Source organism: Clinocottus analis, unplaced genomic scaffold (assembly GCF_023055335.1).
Source record: "Clinocottus analis isolate CAN_PGR_092001 unplaced genomic scaffold, fCliAna1.0.p SCAF_20, whole genome shotgun sequence".
Taxonomy (NCBI): domain Eukaryota; kingdom Metazoa; phylum Chordata; class Actinopteri; order Perciformes; family Cottidae; genus Clinocottus; species Clinocottus analis.
In genome coordinates, this window is record NW_027175932.1 from 2131065 (window position 1) to 2146903 (window position 15839).

Here is a 15839-nt window from a genome sequence, read left to right on the forward strand (position 1 = left end):
CTCCATGCTGTTGAATGTATAACGTCAACAATTGCCTGAAGCAAAAATGAAAGTTGAATTCTGCAGGAACTTCTCGACAAACAAAACTTCCCTAACTCTAAATATTTTTGCACAGTGATTTATCAATATGTGCATTCAATGGTCCAAGCTTCTCTTTCAGGAATCAGTAAGTTAAATTAAATGTCTCTCAGCTTGCTCAGAATGTTTAACAAGTTCCTGTTCAACTCACCCGACTCTACGACACACTACATATTAACTCATTTACGGTCAGCTGACACTCGTAAGTGAGGACGTACGACTGCTGACGTCCGTCCATTACGGCCACAACAGCAGCACTGTGGCAGCAAACCGCATTAGAGGATCTGCAGCAGGCGGCTGCAGCGTGACGGACCGAAAACCACAGCTGCAAATGGCCAACGTGCACCAGCAGCAGGGAATGTAGATGCACGACTGTAACACTATGCAGACCGTGCTGCCCATTCGGGTCCTGTTTAGCGGGGTCAATTAGATTCATACGTTTGGGTTAAACTCGCAGCAATGCTTTTTTTACCTTCGTTTACATTATTGGAGTCTCGTGTTTCCGTTCCGTAGTTTCAATTCACATGTTGTGCAACATAACTAGAAAACTCTCAATTGCCCGTCGATGCATTGTGTTGCGTTTGTGTGCGTTTGTGTCTCAGTGCATTAGCCCTAAAATAACCCTGGTGACCTGCCAAGTGAGTATTCTCCTCGTCTGTGCACGCTGCAGAGCACGCCGAGCAAGACGATGCATGAGCGGAGATTACATTTATGTGATAACGTCAAGCACTAAAGACGTTTTAAAATAAGTGCTCGGTCAATAAATTGCATTAACGTTGTTTTTTTTAAACTAATTTAGTATTTAGTGGAAGCAACATGAGCTCCAAACATGTCTAAAAGATGATGAATAAAACCACATAAAGCCTTCAGTCTGCCAGGATGAGTTGAAGATGAGCTGCTGGAGCTGTCCAGTGTGTGTGTGTGTGTGTGTGTGTGTGTGTGTCTGTCTGTCTGTCTCTTGGGGGTTGGGTGGGATTACCCTTTTTTTTTTTCCACGAGACACACAGACTCACTGGTCAGCGTGACATTTCCCGACAGAAACACCATTCACACACTGAAAAGGTGGGTGAGGGGGCGAGTGGGGGCAATAGAGTGTGTGTGTGTGTGTGTGTGTGTGTGTGTGTGTGTGTGTGTGTGTGTGTGTTGGTAAGGAATGGGCATGAACCCTGCTTCAGTCTCTACTGAAAGACTGAGTGTGTGGTGTGTGTGTGTGTGTGTGTGTGTGTGTGTGTGTGTGTGTGTGTGTGTGTGTGTGTGTGTGTGTGTGTGTGTGTGTGTGTGTGATATAGAGATAAATCCTCTTCAGGCCAGACTTTTACATCTCATTTCCCTGGTTGACCATCCAGAATCAGTTTATCATCCGCCAGCCTGTCTCTCTGCTGTGTGTGCGTGTGTGTGTGTGCGTGTGTGTCTCTGCTGTCTGTGTGTGTGTGTGTCTCTCTGTTTACACTCAAGCTTATTAAGCTTCACTTTCTTATACAGTTCAGACTCCAGCCTGGTACCTCAATGGAAGATGTCTCCTCTCTCCTGGGAGACACCGTGATTAAAACCCAACTGCTCTCACATCCAGCCGTCCCGTTTTGTAAATATCACGTCAACGCGTTGCCAGAGTGCTGCAGGCAAAGACAAAGTCATGAAACGAGCCTACACCTCATGCACAATATCCAACTCCAGCTAATTAATGTGCATATAGACACTATTTTGTCCACCAGTAAGTATATTATAGCATATCAGCTGACTCTCAAATATCCACTATGGTACTGTAGTAAAATTTTAAAAATCCAGTATTGCTCGAGCTTTGATTGCTTTTTGTTGCCAAACTTTAAACTGAACTACACAACTACAGATAATCACGTCATTTATTAAGCAAAAATACCAAAGTTTTACTAGTTTCTGCGTCTCTAATGGAAATCATCATTATGTGTCATCTCCAATTAGTTAATTAAATGCAAATGTGCATAATTTAGATTTACTTCCACTTTGAACATCTTCATATGACCACGAGTCCACTTGTGTTAGTAAAAGTACAATTCAGGGCTTGAGAACAAGTATAAATACATTGACTCTGACAAAAAACTTCTTTTTTTCCCAGCCAATAACTCCAGCCAGAAGTCCTACACATTGTTCCCAAAGGACCAACTATTCCCTCGTTGTAATTACTGTTGGCATGCGTGGAAACCGCCACACAGGAGCCACGGTCCCATTTCAGGTCTGGAGCCAAAGTGTTAGAGGTCACAACCTCTCTTGCAGCACTGTATGGGCCACATTGTGCATCCACACACACACACACACACACACACACCGCCATGAGGAATGAGGACCTGTTATGGAAAAGCGAAGGGTCATGCATTGCTGCAGAATCTGCGAGCAAGCCACGACACACACACACACACACACACACACACACACACACACACACACACACACACACACACACACACACACACACACACACACACACACACGTGGGCAGAGAGGAAGAATAGATTAATTCTGTGACAGTATGCTGAGTTTTGTGAAGCATGGAACAAACCAGCTGTGTTTGCAGGACTGTCTCGAGATACTGTGAGCATGTGTGTGTGTGTGTTGTGTGTGAGTGCACGCACAAGTGGATCAGTGTCAGTATGAGCCACTTGAAGACTGCAGCAGGCCGGCATTTAGTCAAAGACCTGAAGAGTGACCTCATTCTTTGAGTTCCAGACGTGCTAAAGCTGAATGTCTTTGGATTTTAAACTCAATCCAAGAGCTTGTCTAGACCCAAGTCTCCCCAGTCTGCAGACAAGAAGAGAACTCATCAAAATACATTTAAATCTTGGTTGGAATGCATAATTGTATTTAGGGTTGTTTAAACTCTGGGATGAGGCCAGAATGGGTCACACGGTTGGGGGTGTGCTCATGTGAGTCTCTGGAGATAATAACCACTGACCTGCTGATCAAAGCCTCCTACTTCTGCATTTGTTTATTCAGTGCAACATTTTGCATCCCTTACTGTATGCATGCTTTTTACATTTTAAATATTAAGCCTTTTATGACTGATGAGACTGGCTGCAACAAGGGAGGGGGCTCGACAATTATTGTCAAATCCAAAGTAGGCTAAACCTGACAAACTGTCAAAAGAGGATTAAAGCCACAGACTGGTTGTTATGCAAATGTTCAAAAAAAAAAATTGCCACACTTCTGTCAACAATGCTGTCATCGTTGAAATTAAAAGCAATTCTAAAAAGATACAAAAAAAATGAAAGGATACCACTCCTTAGAGAGGCGAAGATGACAGGACACAACAGGTGAAGCAACTCTAAAAGGGTTATTTTAATTCAAACGGGCACGTTTTTTAAAAATCTTTGTACGCCGATGTCAAGTAAGACTGCTATAGAAGCACAAATGGGCTTTAGTTCATTTATATTTATTACATGTTTTTGCTAGTAACCGAGAGAATATTGATTTGACCGATTTTCGAAGGGAGTTCTGAGAGACGCGCCCCTTCAGCGAGACTAGTGGACTTTAGAGTTGGCCTGCGTGTCTATATAAACACAGACATCTCACGGGTTTGAAGGAAGCCGACATATTGTCTCTTTTACCTTGTTTACTGTGACTTTTCCCGACGGTTTTCTGAAGAAAGAAGTCCTGGCCGTGAAAAAGTACTCTTCGGAGTCCTCCTCCAAGCTGCTGTAGCCACTGCTCATCGTGCTATTCCACGTCATTTGCGGAGAAAACCTCCTCTACTCAAACTCGGCCACATCCAAAAAGCCCGACAGGTGAACAGGTGTTAACGAGAAACGAGGGAACTAACGAGCAAAAGTAGGGAAAATGTCGTTGTTTGTTCAGGACGGGATCGGCTCCTCCAAGTCCTCCTTCCCGTCAAAACTCGCTCGTTTTTCTTTTTTTTTTACTCCACCGGCGTTGACCAAAAAAAAAGGAAACTCTCAAAACGTTGCCATATTTGTTTGTAAGAAAACTCAACCATCACTTGCAACGATATAAAAAAGGTCCGCCAAACTTTAACAATCTCGTCAATTTCGAGAGAGATAAGAAGAAATCTTCCCACGCGGAACTCCGGTTAACCGACGCCCGTCGCTGTTGAATGTATGGTGCAAGTTATCTGAGCGTGATAGACAGCGAGGGCTACAGTACGGCCCCGCCCACTGGGGAACAGCCAGCCAATCAGCTGTATGATACTTAGTGACGACCCGCCCAATGCAACTCGACAGCCAATCAGCACGTTGATGGCAGGTTTGAGTGGTTTATGTTGAAGATTACCAAAAATCTTTTGAATAAATTATGCTGATTGGCACCAAAAATGTCAAAATAAATCTTGTTTGAATATTTAAAGTACATTTTGCCTTCAATTGTATTTATTTCACTTGAGTATGCTACTCTTTAGTGTCCTTTTTCTCAACTTTCTTTTTCTGTAAACTGTAAACTCTTTGTATTCCTTAATGAACACTGGGAAAACAAAACAGATTAGTGGTTTTAGCTATTTTTAATGTGGTTTTTATACTGCAAATTAAAAGTGTCTCAACTCCAATGTGCATTATTCTTTTCTGGACAGTCTGACATTTTGTTTATCCCAAGTATTTTCCCTTTCCATCATTAAATTGTTGGGAAAGTAAAGGACTTCTCGAGCATATTGTGTTGTTTTTGTGGTCTCATTGTAAAATAGAAAAACTGCACAACTTTCCAGCCTGTAAAACTTCATTAAACGGTCTCTTCTATTGTTTTGTCTCATAAACAGCAAAAACCCACCAGAAAAAAACAAATCATTCCTTGTCTTGTAAATACTAGTTTGGGGAAACAATCCCAACACAGTTCATTTTAACATTAATAATTATGGAGATGGGTTGAGATCAATCCATGATTGATGGCATGTCAACAACATATAAAGATTGTGCGATACGACTGGAAGCTCCAAGGTTCAACTTGAACCTTTGAATGATAAAACAGTCATACAGTTTAATCCGTTTGCTTCTTTTAGTGCTAAAACAGATGAAGCAGATTCCAGCTTGCAGTTTTTCCACACTTTGTGCAACGTCCAAATGAAAGGAGTGAACCACAAAACCTCAGTAATTTCAAAACAAAGCTTTAAAAGCCACCGACAAGAATAAAGTTACCCGCATTCCCAAAAACAAAAAGGTCAAAGGTGAGCCGAAACAGCCGAAATGTAAAATGGAGAGTCTTACCTCGATTAGCAGGCAACAAACTAACGCTAACGTTCTTAGTTTCTTCCTCTGCAACATGCTTTTCCTGCCCCTGCTTGCATCAAGTAAACTAAAAATACACACACCGAAAACATTTAACTGCTGCACTGACGCATTTTGTGTGCGATGTGTTAAATTGCTACGACCGATGGGTGGAACAGGACTCATGTACAGCTTTATATTTAGACAGTTTAACATTTCCAGCAGGTCTCAACGCTGAGGGGAGATGATGTTTGATTGCATGCATGTTTTAAAAAACTTAAATTTGACTTCTTTTTTTTCATTCTTCAACAGTTCGTACCGGCAGGGAGTTTTAAAATGAGCACAGAGCTAACGCGCTAACATCTGCAGTAAAAAAAAAAGGCTGATTATCTTGTTTTTCTTCTTTTTTTTTAACGTGAACCAGGATGTTTGGTAATAATTAGTTGTATCTCTAGTCTCTACACAAGTAGAAACCAACAGATGCAATATTGGGATTATATTATGATAGAATATTTTTTTTTAAAAAGCAAGTCATTCTCTTTCTCTGGGAGGTTTTTGGGCTTGTGCAAATGTTTTCTCTGGACAATGTGGTGTCATGCTTTGAGTTTTCTGTTTCCTGTTTTATTTTGTAGTCTTATGTCCTGTGTGTCTCTGCACTTCCTGCCCTGGTGATTGTCTGGGATTGTGTGTCTACCTGGTTCCTGATTGCGTGTTCCTTCACCTGTGCTGCCCTCATTGTGTCCACCTGTGTCTCGTTACCTCCTCTTGTATTTAAACCCTGTTTGTCTCCGTCCTCTTGTTGGTTTGTACGGTGTGTTCCTCTGTTTCCCGTGAGTAACATGTCTCTATTTAAATTAGTGTTTTTGTTCAAATAAATTACGTTGAACTGTTGCATGTTCCCGTGACAATGGGAGGATAAAATCAGCCAAACCCAAATGAGAAGTCTGTGTTGAGGTTTGGTTTTACCGTAAGGAGTCATGGTTTTGGTGCAGTCACCAAAGCAAGTAAAATGTTGTTTCCCTCCAAATCTGACCCTTGTTGTCTTGTCAACAACACAACCAACTCTCCTTCTTACATTTAGCTCAAACTATTTGAAAGATTGTCATGAAACTTGGTTCCCCTTCTGGATGAATTGTAATGTGGTGATCCGGTGATTTTTCATCTAATACTTGTTAATCCTATGACATCTCCATTAGCCTCATCTGCAATGTGCGCAAAGACGCTATACATTAGCATTTAGCTTCTTTAGCCTCTTATTGTGATGCTGGATGTTATGTAGCCGACAATAAAACGAACGAAAGGCAAGTATCCGTGTGGTAAATCAGTCTAATCACAAGCTAGTTTGACTCTAGTTCATATCAACGAAAGCTGCTTTGACCTGCAGTATTAACACCTCAATACATTTTCAGTAGATATTTTTCTAAATGTTTCTAATAAGGTTCAACATGGCTGTGTGCGACTGACTCCGAGCACTCAAAGCGCCTGTATGTTGCCGTCATAGAGCATCGTAAAAGCTAGATGAGAAATAAAAAGCATATGGAACTATATAACACTGAATGTCCACTGGAGCAGCAACCTGAGGCCACTTGCTGAGTTTATGAGCTCGTAAACTGGATCAGAGTCTAACTCGTGTTTCCAGCGGGTGTTTTTTATGCCTCGCCAACCAACTGTAAGCTATTACCGAGCACAGAGACGATTAAAAGTGTCGATGCGCCTTCTGTTTTCAGCTCCTTTTAGGTCAGTGCTTCCTTCTGCATGCAGAGTTAAAGATTTAACATTTGTTCGTATAATCGCCCACCCAACTGCAAATAAATGGGCCAAAGAAATCACCTAAGCAGGTTCAGCTGCAGGGAGAAAGCTATGGTACATCTGCACTAAATCAAGCCTAACACACACACACACGTGCAGCAGCACTGGTAGCAGCTAGTCCACGAGCTGAGAGATTGTTTTTAGACAGACAGGCTCTAATTTAAAACCAGTGGGGTTAGAAGAGGGACTGAAAATAAACACGGCACATCTGGGGGAAGCCAAACCACCGTCATGTCCTCTGAAAATGCTGCAGAGATTCATTCAAAACACACACGGTACGCAGATAAGCAACCGCAAACGGTCCAGTGACACACAGACGGGGAGTCAGAGAGGCAAGTGCACGCTTTAATCTGCTTCTCGTAACTTGTGTATTATAATAACTCAAAATGTATACCAATGCTGCTATATTTGGACTGAAGCTGTCAAATATCCATAAACATGTTTTTTTTTTAAATACATCGGCTACTTTGGTTAATTTGCACAATCCTTTAGAAAGTGCTACTTGGTTTTAGATTGACAAATTACAGATTGTAAAAAAACCTTTAACCCATTCAGGCTCTAAAGAAACCCCAAGTATCATAACTATAAAATGAATATGCCATTAATATCATTGAACTGCACCGAGGAGACAAATTAATAATCATTTGGTTCTTTTTGTAAACTAAAACGTTGGTTGCGGGACAGATTTAAGGATATCCTGTGACACATATGTAGATATAGTGAGATACTATAAAAGTAACCTGAGAGGTTTTATGCTAAAGCTTCCAGCTCTGTAATAATGCTCAAGATGGGCGTAAAGGAGAGACGTGAGGAATGTGGTCCGCTGGTTTCGGTGAGATGGATGATCGTAGTTACACATTGCATGCATTCCAAAGCGGGGCAGGTCCTAAGGTTTCCCACATGAAGTCCAGAGCAAATGGTCACTGCCGACTTATTTTAGGTTTCCTCCCACAGATTTAAGCTAAAGGTTCTTCCTCACACTCCAATGAAGGTCATCTCTCGCTAATTACAGGGCTATTTATTCAAAAATGAGCAATTAAGTTGGTCTAATGTCCAGATTGAGACGGTTAGATATGAGAATCATGTTGGTTCTCTTTTAGCCCGATGCAACAATACATAAAATAAAAACACATTAAAATTGTGTTACAGTTCCATAGTGATGTCCCTTTAATGAGAAAAATCAAGATTATGTTCTTTATTCATTGAAATAAAGCTCCATTTGAAAGTATTTAGTTTCATGAAAAGGTTTTAGTCTCCTGTAATCTGTTTTTACTCCATAGGAACAAGTGTCTGCAGCTGAAGGTCTGATTGAACATTAATCCAGTTTCAAAGCTCTCAGACCTGTTTTATCTAACGTATACATGCATCCTGGTGATGTTATGGGATGAAGCGACATCAAAGCATCAAAACCAGGTGGAAAGATGAATTGAAACTTGAGCTTTTGATCCAAATCGTATCCATTGAAGTCGTGTTTTTTATTGAGCTGCATTTATCTACTTAGTTAACGTGCAGATGGTTTCTTTCTCCCTGCATGTTCGCTAGTTTTGTAGAGTTTTGAGAGCAGGTCTCTTATAAAAGCATCGATCTCTTTACATTTGATGTACAATCGTGGCTAAGTGAGCAGAGTGAAGTCTCGCGATGTGGGAGGTTAGGTGAGAAGTGAAAGGCCGAATTTTGAGGAATGTCATTTTTAGAAAACAGCCTGACGGAGAGAGGGGTGTTAACATTTCCCCTCCTCGAGCTACAATGACCTCACTCAGCAAGGATGCTGTTATCTGGTGGAGATTTGTGAGCGGGGTGTGTGTCTCTTTTACTTGCTGCAGGTGGGTGTGAGTGCCTCTAATTTATAGCGTAGAGATAGTGGTGTGTGTTTTAAACACTACTTTGGACCTGGGAACCAACAGCGAGGGAAGTTTCACAGCTGCATCGATTAGCTTTTGTTTTCTGTATGTTGTGAACGCAACACGGGGAAATCTCCCCATGAAATGTGAACTCAAATTCTTGGAAAGTGATTGAAATCAAACACAATACAGAATTGTGCGATTGATAAATAAAGAGCTAATGTACAACATGTGAGAAATGAGCTTCAGGGCCAGAAACACTGCAAGAAAAATGAAGATACGAGTTAGTTTGCAGATGTTTTTGTTGCATTAACGCCCCTTTTATGCAAAGTTAGAAAGATTTATTGACTATCTGACTGCACAGGAGAGAACAAAGCCGAGGCCTGGAGGTGTGAACATCACACGCATGTCTTGAAATGCTAAACAGAAGCAAATTAGGGAGCCAGGAAACAGCCGGAGTTGCTGGTCATGCAGCACAGTCATATAACACCTGTGAGGATGAGTTTTTTGTTCTTTTGTTTTGGGGTTACAGGTGTTAAATAACAAAGGTTAGCTCTGTTTTGCCTCAAGGACGATGAAACCGATCCGCTCATTTGCATGAAAGCAGTTGTTTCGGTGCAGATTTTTACCTCGTGCAGGCACTTTTGGTATATTTTGTGCGTCTTTGTGTTTCCCAGCCTGCTGCGTTCCCCCCAGGTGGCCCAGTGTGTCATCCTGACAGACAAAACACTGGGTGTCTGGGGATCAAAGAGCAGAGGAATGCCGGCTGAGGATCACACGCGGCCTCTCGGTGTATCACATAATCACAGACAGCCGGCGCGCTGGATGCAGGCTTCAACGCCAGCGCTGCAGCGCCGCGGGGGTCCCGCTGCAGCCGCGGAGCAGAGTTACACGGCTATTGATGGTTAATGTGGGCGCGGCCGGGAGGGACGAGCGGCCCCAAAGAAGCTCAAGGGTGCTGGACTAGTGTCCTAGTTTAGGTTCAGACTGGTTTAAATCCTCCCACAACAAAAGAATAAATGCAGATGTTATCAGCAGACGTGTAGCTGAAGTTCAGACGCAGACAAAGAAGCACTTTACTGAACGTTTCTATTGAGGAACTTCCCTTTAGAGTGGATTTTGGCAAAAGTAGTTGGTCCCACCTGCCCTTACTCTTTTGGTCCGACTTCTAACTACATAGATATTTTTATAAATCTTCTTTCTGATGGTCTCGTTTACTTATAAAGACCTTAAAGAGGTGTTTAAGTAAAAGTCCCAATATCACAATACAAGTCATGTATTTAATATGTTACTTCAGTAAAAGCACCAGAGTATTGGCATCAAAAGATACCTGAAGTACCACAAGTAAGTTGCAGAATCATGTATATTATAGTATTATGATTATTGACGCATTCAATTTGTGTTCATTACTTTAATCTTGCAGCTGAAACATGGAGAGCTAATGTTAATAACTTTATTAACTATTCCTTTAGAACATTACAATATGTTGTGTCTAAATCTGTAAGGTAACTCAAGTTGTCAAATACATTTAGTGGAGTAAAAAGTACAATATTTGCCTCTGAAATGTAGTGAATGTGTAAAGTAGAGGAAAATGGAAATACTCAAGTAAAATAAAGTACCTTCACATTTTACTGGACTTGAGTTCAGAGGTACTTGCAGACACATTTTAAAAGCTGATCAGTTAATAATGTGCATTAAAAGTACTCTTCGTCCCCAGAGGATGAACCCTCCTCACTTTGGCGACCCCTTGACTTCACAATCAAAGATGTTTTTTTTGCCTTTCAGCTCGACGACTAGCGCGATGTCAAACTGTGACTCTGCTGACTCCGCCCACTGCGATGAGACGGATAAGATGGACGATAGAGAGACTGCGCTCGCATCAACCTCCTGCATGCACAGTACAGAGTGTGTGAGGGGAAAACACAACATCCAGCCTCAACAGGAAGCTGCTGCAGGTTAACTTCAACACGTTCAAGCTGCCGTGTTTCTGTCCCCTCAAAGTGCACATTCATAGGAAGTATTTTCGGCCTGATGGGAGTTTTACGAGCGCGGGGTCATCTGGAGGAAGTCGCCCTTTCATTAAAAAAACAAGAATAATAATATTTATGCCGAATTAAATTACTTGCAAGCCAACAGGATGAAGGGAAGCAGCTGGTCTGAGCTCAGTTGAGAGGAACTGGTTCGCTGCAGCACAATAACAGACTTGTGGGAGCTGTGGAGTCACCAGCCAAACTCACACACACTTTAACTCAATTCTGAGAGATTCATTGGCGCGATAAAACTTCCTAACCCCGCCGACACACTCTCTCTTTCTCCCTCGACAAATCTTTTCAGTCTTAACCTTATGAATCAAATGAAACCAGCTTTTGGTTGAATTTTCCAGATTCCTATAATCACAATACGATGATTGTTTCTGTTTCCTTTGTCTCCTTCCTCCTGTCTGTTGATTCGATCTGAGGTTCAGCCGACGGCGACATATCTGTGTGTGTTTTTATTTCCTGCTGCAGTGTGTGTCTGCTCTGGTTAGGCTGCATGAATGGTGAATGTGTCAACTTACATGGAACTTCTGCCCCGACCGGTCGGTTATCTGAGGCTGAGATTACCCGCCTGGATAAGGGCAGCGTCCAAGATAACGAAAACAAGCACACAATGAATGTACAAACACATGCCCTTACACACACACACACACACACACACACACAGTCCTCTGGAGCGTCCCACCCTGATGCAGATCTTTGTTTTCCTTTGAACCTCCCGAAAGCTCAACAGAAACACGATTTAAAATGTACCTCTTGATGCACGTGCACTAAATTTAACTTTTTTTTTGTCATGAGCTTTTCATAAATGCGGTCACAAGACCTGCAGACTTGTAGATAAACACTCTCTTTCCTGTGTTGGCCCTTTCATTTTCACAACGTGTGGACATTTTCCACCACTCCACAATTTAGGTTTTGGAAAAAAGAAACGATCTCTCCATTGGGCGACTGTGAAAACACCCGTCTCATGTTGTACAGAAATGCTGACACACACACACACACGTCTTAGTTTTACTGAGTCAAATAATTGAATTTAAATCCACTGCACCGCTGAAATACTCAAGAATGTAGTAGGACTAGTTTCATAAGATCTTCCCCGTCCCCAAAAAAAACAATCGGGCACCACATGTGTTTCTGGACCACAAGAGCCCCTTAAGGAGTCTCTCAGACGGGCTGACACGTTCAAGTAAAACCAGGGTGCTTTATGGGTCGGCCCCTAAATCTCCACCCTCTAAAACCTTGACTGGGACCCCCGAGGTGAGATCTAGATGAAAACCTTTAGAATATAAGAGTTCTTGGTGGAACCCCATGGTGAGTTATATATTAAAACCCTTCGAGTATAGAGGGGTTATTGGTAGAACAACATGGTGAGTTCCAGAGGAAACCTTAGGAATGAGGAGAGGGTTCTCCTGAGCACCCAATAGGTGGATTCTTGTTGGCACCCTTAGAAGATTGAAAGGTTCTGGGTAGAACACCCAGAGAGGGTTCTGGGTGGAAACCCTTTATTTCTAAGAACGTATAGAACCGTTGAGGTATAGAACCGTCAAGGCATAGGACCATCATGTATAGAACCGTCAAGGCATAGGACCGTTATGTGCAGAACCGTCATGTGCAGAACCGTCAAGTAAAGAACCGTCATGTGCAGAACCGTCGAGGTATAGGACCGTCATGTACAGAACCTTGAAGTATAGAACCGTCATGTATAGAACCGTCATGTATAGAACCGTCATGTGTAGAACCGTCAAGGCATAGGACCGTCATGTATAGGACCGTCATGTGCAGAACCGTCGAGGTATAGAACTGTCATGTGCAGAATCGTTGAGGTATTAAACCGTCATGTGCAGGACCGTCATGTGCAGAACCGTCATGTGCAGAACCGTCATGTGCAGAACCGTCGAGGTACAGGACCGATGAGAACACGAGGTCTGATCCCAGAAGCAGGTTCACTGGCTCATCTCCATTCACCCGAGGTGAACAGCCGTCTGAGACGTTCTAACGTTCTTCCTGCTTCTCGTCACCAGCACCTGCTGCTGTCGCTCACCTGTACTCAGCGTTTTTCGTGGTCGCGTCGCCTTTGTTGTCAGAACTTGAACCCGTGAGTCCTCTGAGGCGTCGCGGGGCTCAGCTGGCTGCCACTCGGCTTTGAGACGCGTTGGCTTGCACACCGGGGGCCATGTCGGGACTTGTCAGGGGCCCCAAAAAAATGGAGATCAATGAGGCCTCGTCTGCTGCGGGTTCTCTAAGCCGCCGGCCGGTGTCCTGTTTCTGCAACAGGCAGCTGATGACGGGGAGCTTTGGTGTGTCAGACCTGCATCTGACCGAGGAGTTAATCCTTCACAATCCACAAAAGATTACAGTGTTATTCTGGCTGCTATATAATTCATCCCTCTGTTTCCGCCTTTTGGTCTCTTTGTCTTTTTGAATTTATTTTTTTTAACTCGATTGTTTTTTTAGCAGGTCGCTGCAGGTTTTGAAGCGTCGGCCTCGGAAAGAAGCTGTAAAAGCCAGTTTTCCTTTAAAAAGATGAAACACAGCAGCATGAAGCTCAGACTTTTTTGTTTCCAAGCAGCGTAAAAAAAAAAAAAACGCTCTTAAAAAAAAACACTCAAAAAAAAATGCTCTAAAAACTAAAATTTACCCTCAAAAAATAATTTGCTAAAAAAAAAAAAAAAAAAAACGCTCTAAAAAAATTAATCCTCTCAAAAAAAAATTTCTCTTAGAAAAAACATTGCTCTTCCCAAAAACAAAAAAATGCTCTCAAAACTCAAATTTTCTCTCAAAAAACATATTTGCTCTCAAAAAAAGAAAAAACAATGCTCTCAAAACTAAAATGATTTGTTTTTGCTCCGTGTTTGGTCTCCACCAGCTAACCAGGGACATATCGGTCTCAGTAAAGTTGTGCAAAACTAAAAAAAAAGTGACCTGAAAGGTGCGTAAAAACCATCAATAAGGGAAACTGCAGAGTTTAAAACAGTTTGGGACCTTGACACATGTTTGTGTTTGCAATAGAAGCTGCGATGTTGTGTTGCTCAACGTGAAAATGCCTCTGGATGTTAAATGTAACATCATAAAGAGTAAAATACTGTTACGCCTTTGAGATGTCTGTCGAATGCACGACAGTTTACTGCACAGCTCTTCACTTTATGGCAGTTTAAAGCACCTGTTGTCAGTCACTTTGGACAAAAGTGTCTGCTAAATGCAACGTATTCTGATCCTCACATATCTGAGGACTCTCAGACAACACATTCAATTGTTCTCTTCAGTTACTTTGTGCGTGCGTCTTGCTGCAAAACTGACATTTGCCTTTTTGTATAAACACGTTTTATCCAGTCGAGGCCTCCATGCAGTTTGTGATGCTTGATAACATAATAGGCGGCTGATTAGAGGACTGCAGGAAGATTAGGAGAGATGCACGAGGAGGAAGAGGAAGAGAGGGAGGATAAGCAGATGGTGATGATGTTTGTTTACAGGAAGGATGGTATCGAAGCAGATGTTTGATACCGAGGAGATGGCTGAGGGTTATGCCGAAATGCAGACGCGGGACTCTTTTTATTTATTTAAAATCAGCTACACTTTCTCTAAAGGACATGGGAGCAGCAACATGGGAGACTGCACCAGAAATAGATCATTTAAGTATTTTTCAGTCTTAATTGTTCCCTATTTTCGCATGTTTTGGTGTCTAAGTGACTAATGGGGACAACAGTATTGTAATTGGGAGTTGATGGAGAACGCTGCCGACTGCAGCCGCTAAACGGGCAACTTCTCACCGTCAATTAAAATGCTTGATGTTGCCACCGACAGACTCACTTTGTTATAAGTGCCCGACAATCGCTGGAGCCCGTCAGTCTAATATTTCCACTTTTCCACATTCATATAAAACACAATATTCTGACAGAAAACCCTTCTCTGTGCTTTTAGAACTCCTGATAACAAAACCACCAAAATCAGCTTTGAGGCGCTCGTATCGATCCTCTCGATGACGTCGTGAACACAGAGTACACAAAGTACACAAAGGGAAAGCTTCAATTTGGACTTCGGACGGCAGCCATGAAAACTGAAAAGTAAAATGCATTAAAGACTCCACGAAACACACGAGAGGGAATCAAATAAATAAAACACTGCACAAAGAGGAGAAATATTTTTCCCACACTGGAGTCTGTTTTCTCAACTTTTACAACAGTTTTCCTTCCTGCTGGTTTTTCTTGCGTGTGTGTGTGTGTGTTTGTGAGTGTGTATTTATCGCAGTGTTGCTCTCACTAAGCCAATAGCTGTTAATGAGTGGCCATAAAAGCTCAGAGGGAAAACACATTGACATTCCTGCTTTCAAAGCGTGTCACTCTGCGCGCTCTGGAGTCTCAAGTCGATTAGCGGGAGGGTAAAACAAATCAAATGTTATATTCTCTTTTCTCATTGTTTTCTCTTTCTTTTTGACGAGTTGTGTCACTTGTTTCTTGATTGTCTTTTGGACTTTGTCGCCTTTTCAAAATTCCACTAATTCTGTTTTTAATTAACGCCAGAGGAGCACGAATCTGACCACGTTTGGCAAACGCTAACGTTAGCAGTTCATGCTAACGTTAGCGGTTTATGCTCATGTCAGACTTCCCACCATTAAAATAGATTTTTCTGATTAACAAAAAACATTGTAATTTGATGTGTATATGTAATAAATACTATGTCGGTATTCAAATCGAATTAGATGACATATTATTTGAGTTAAGCGGTACAGTTTACCCCAAAATGTGCTGAAACAACAGGAGAATAAATGCCTCTTTGGTATAACGTTGACACAACTGGAGTCGAAAGCCAAAACGGTCACAATATTCTCCCAAATGATATCATTGATCGAACAAAACAACTCAAGAGATGAAAACTGTGAACATCACACTAACTCCTGCAGT

At 42.1% G+C, this 15839-nt stretch overlaps 1 protein-coding gene across 3 annotated transcripts in view; it reads right to left on the reverse strand.

The window, feature by feature from the left end:
- rassf3 (Ras association domain family member 3) overlaps positions 1–15839 on the reverse strand; it is a 39576-nt gene that overhangs the window by 16903 nt on the left and 6834 nt on the right. The window contains exon 1 of one of the 3 annotated variants that reach the window (XM_068586677.1): positions 3657–4140. The exons of the other annotated variants lie outside the window; for them this stretch is intronic. Within the exon in view, the coding sequence (XP_068442778.1) occupies positions 3657–3779 (123 nt within the window). The 5' untranslated portion in view covers positions 3780–4140. Of the gene's footprint in view, positions 1–3656; positions 4141–15839 lie in introns of those variants that run through there. 3 annotated transcript variants of the gene reach the window in all.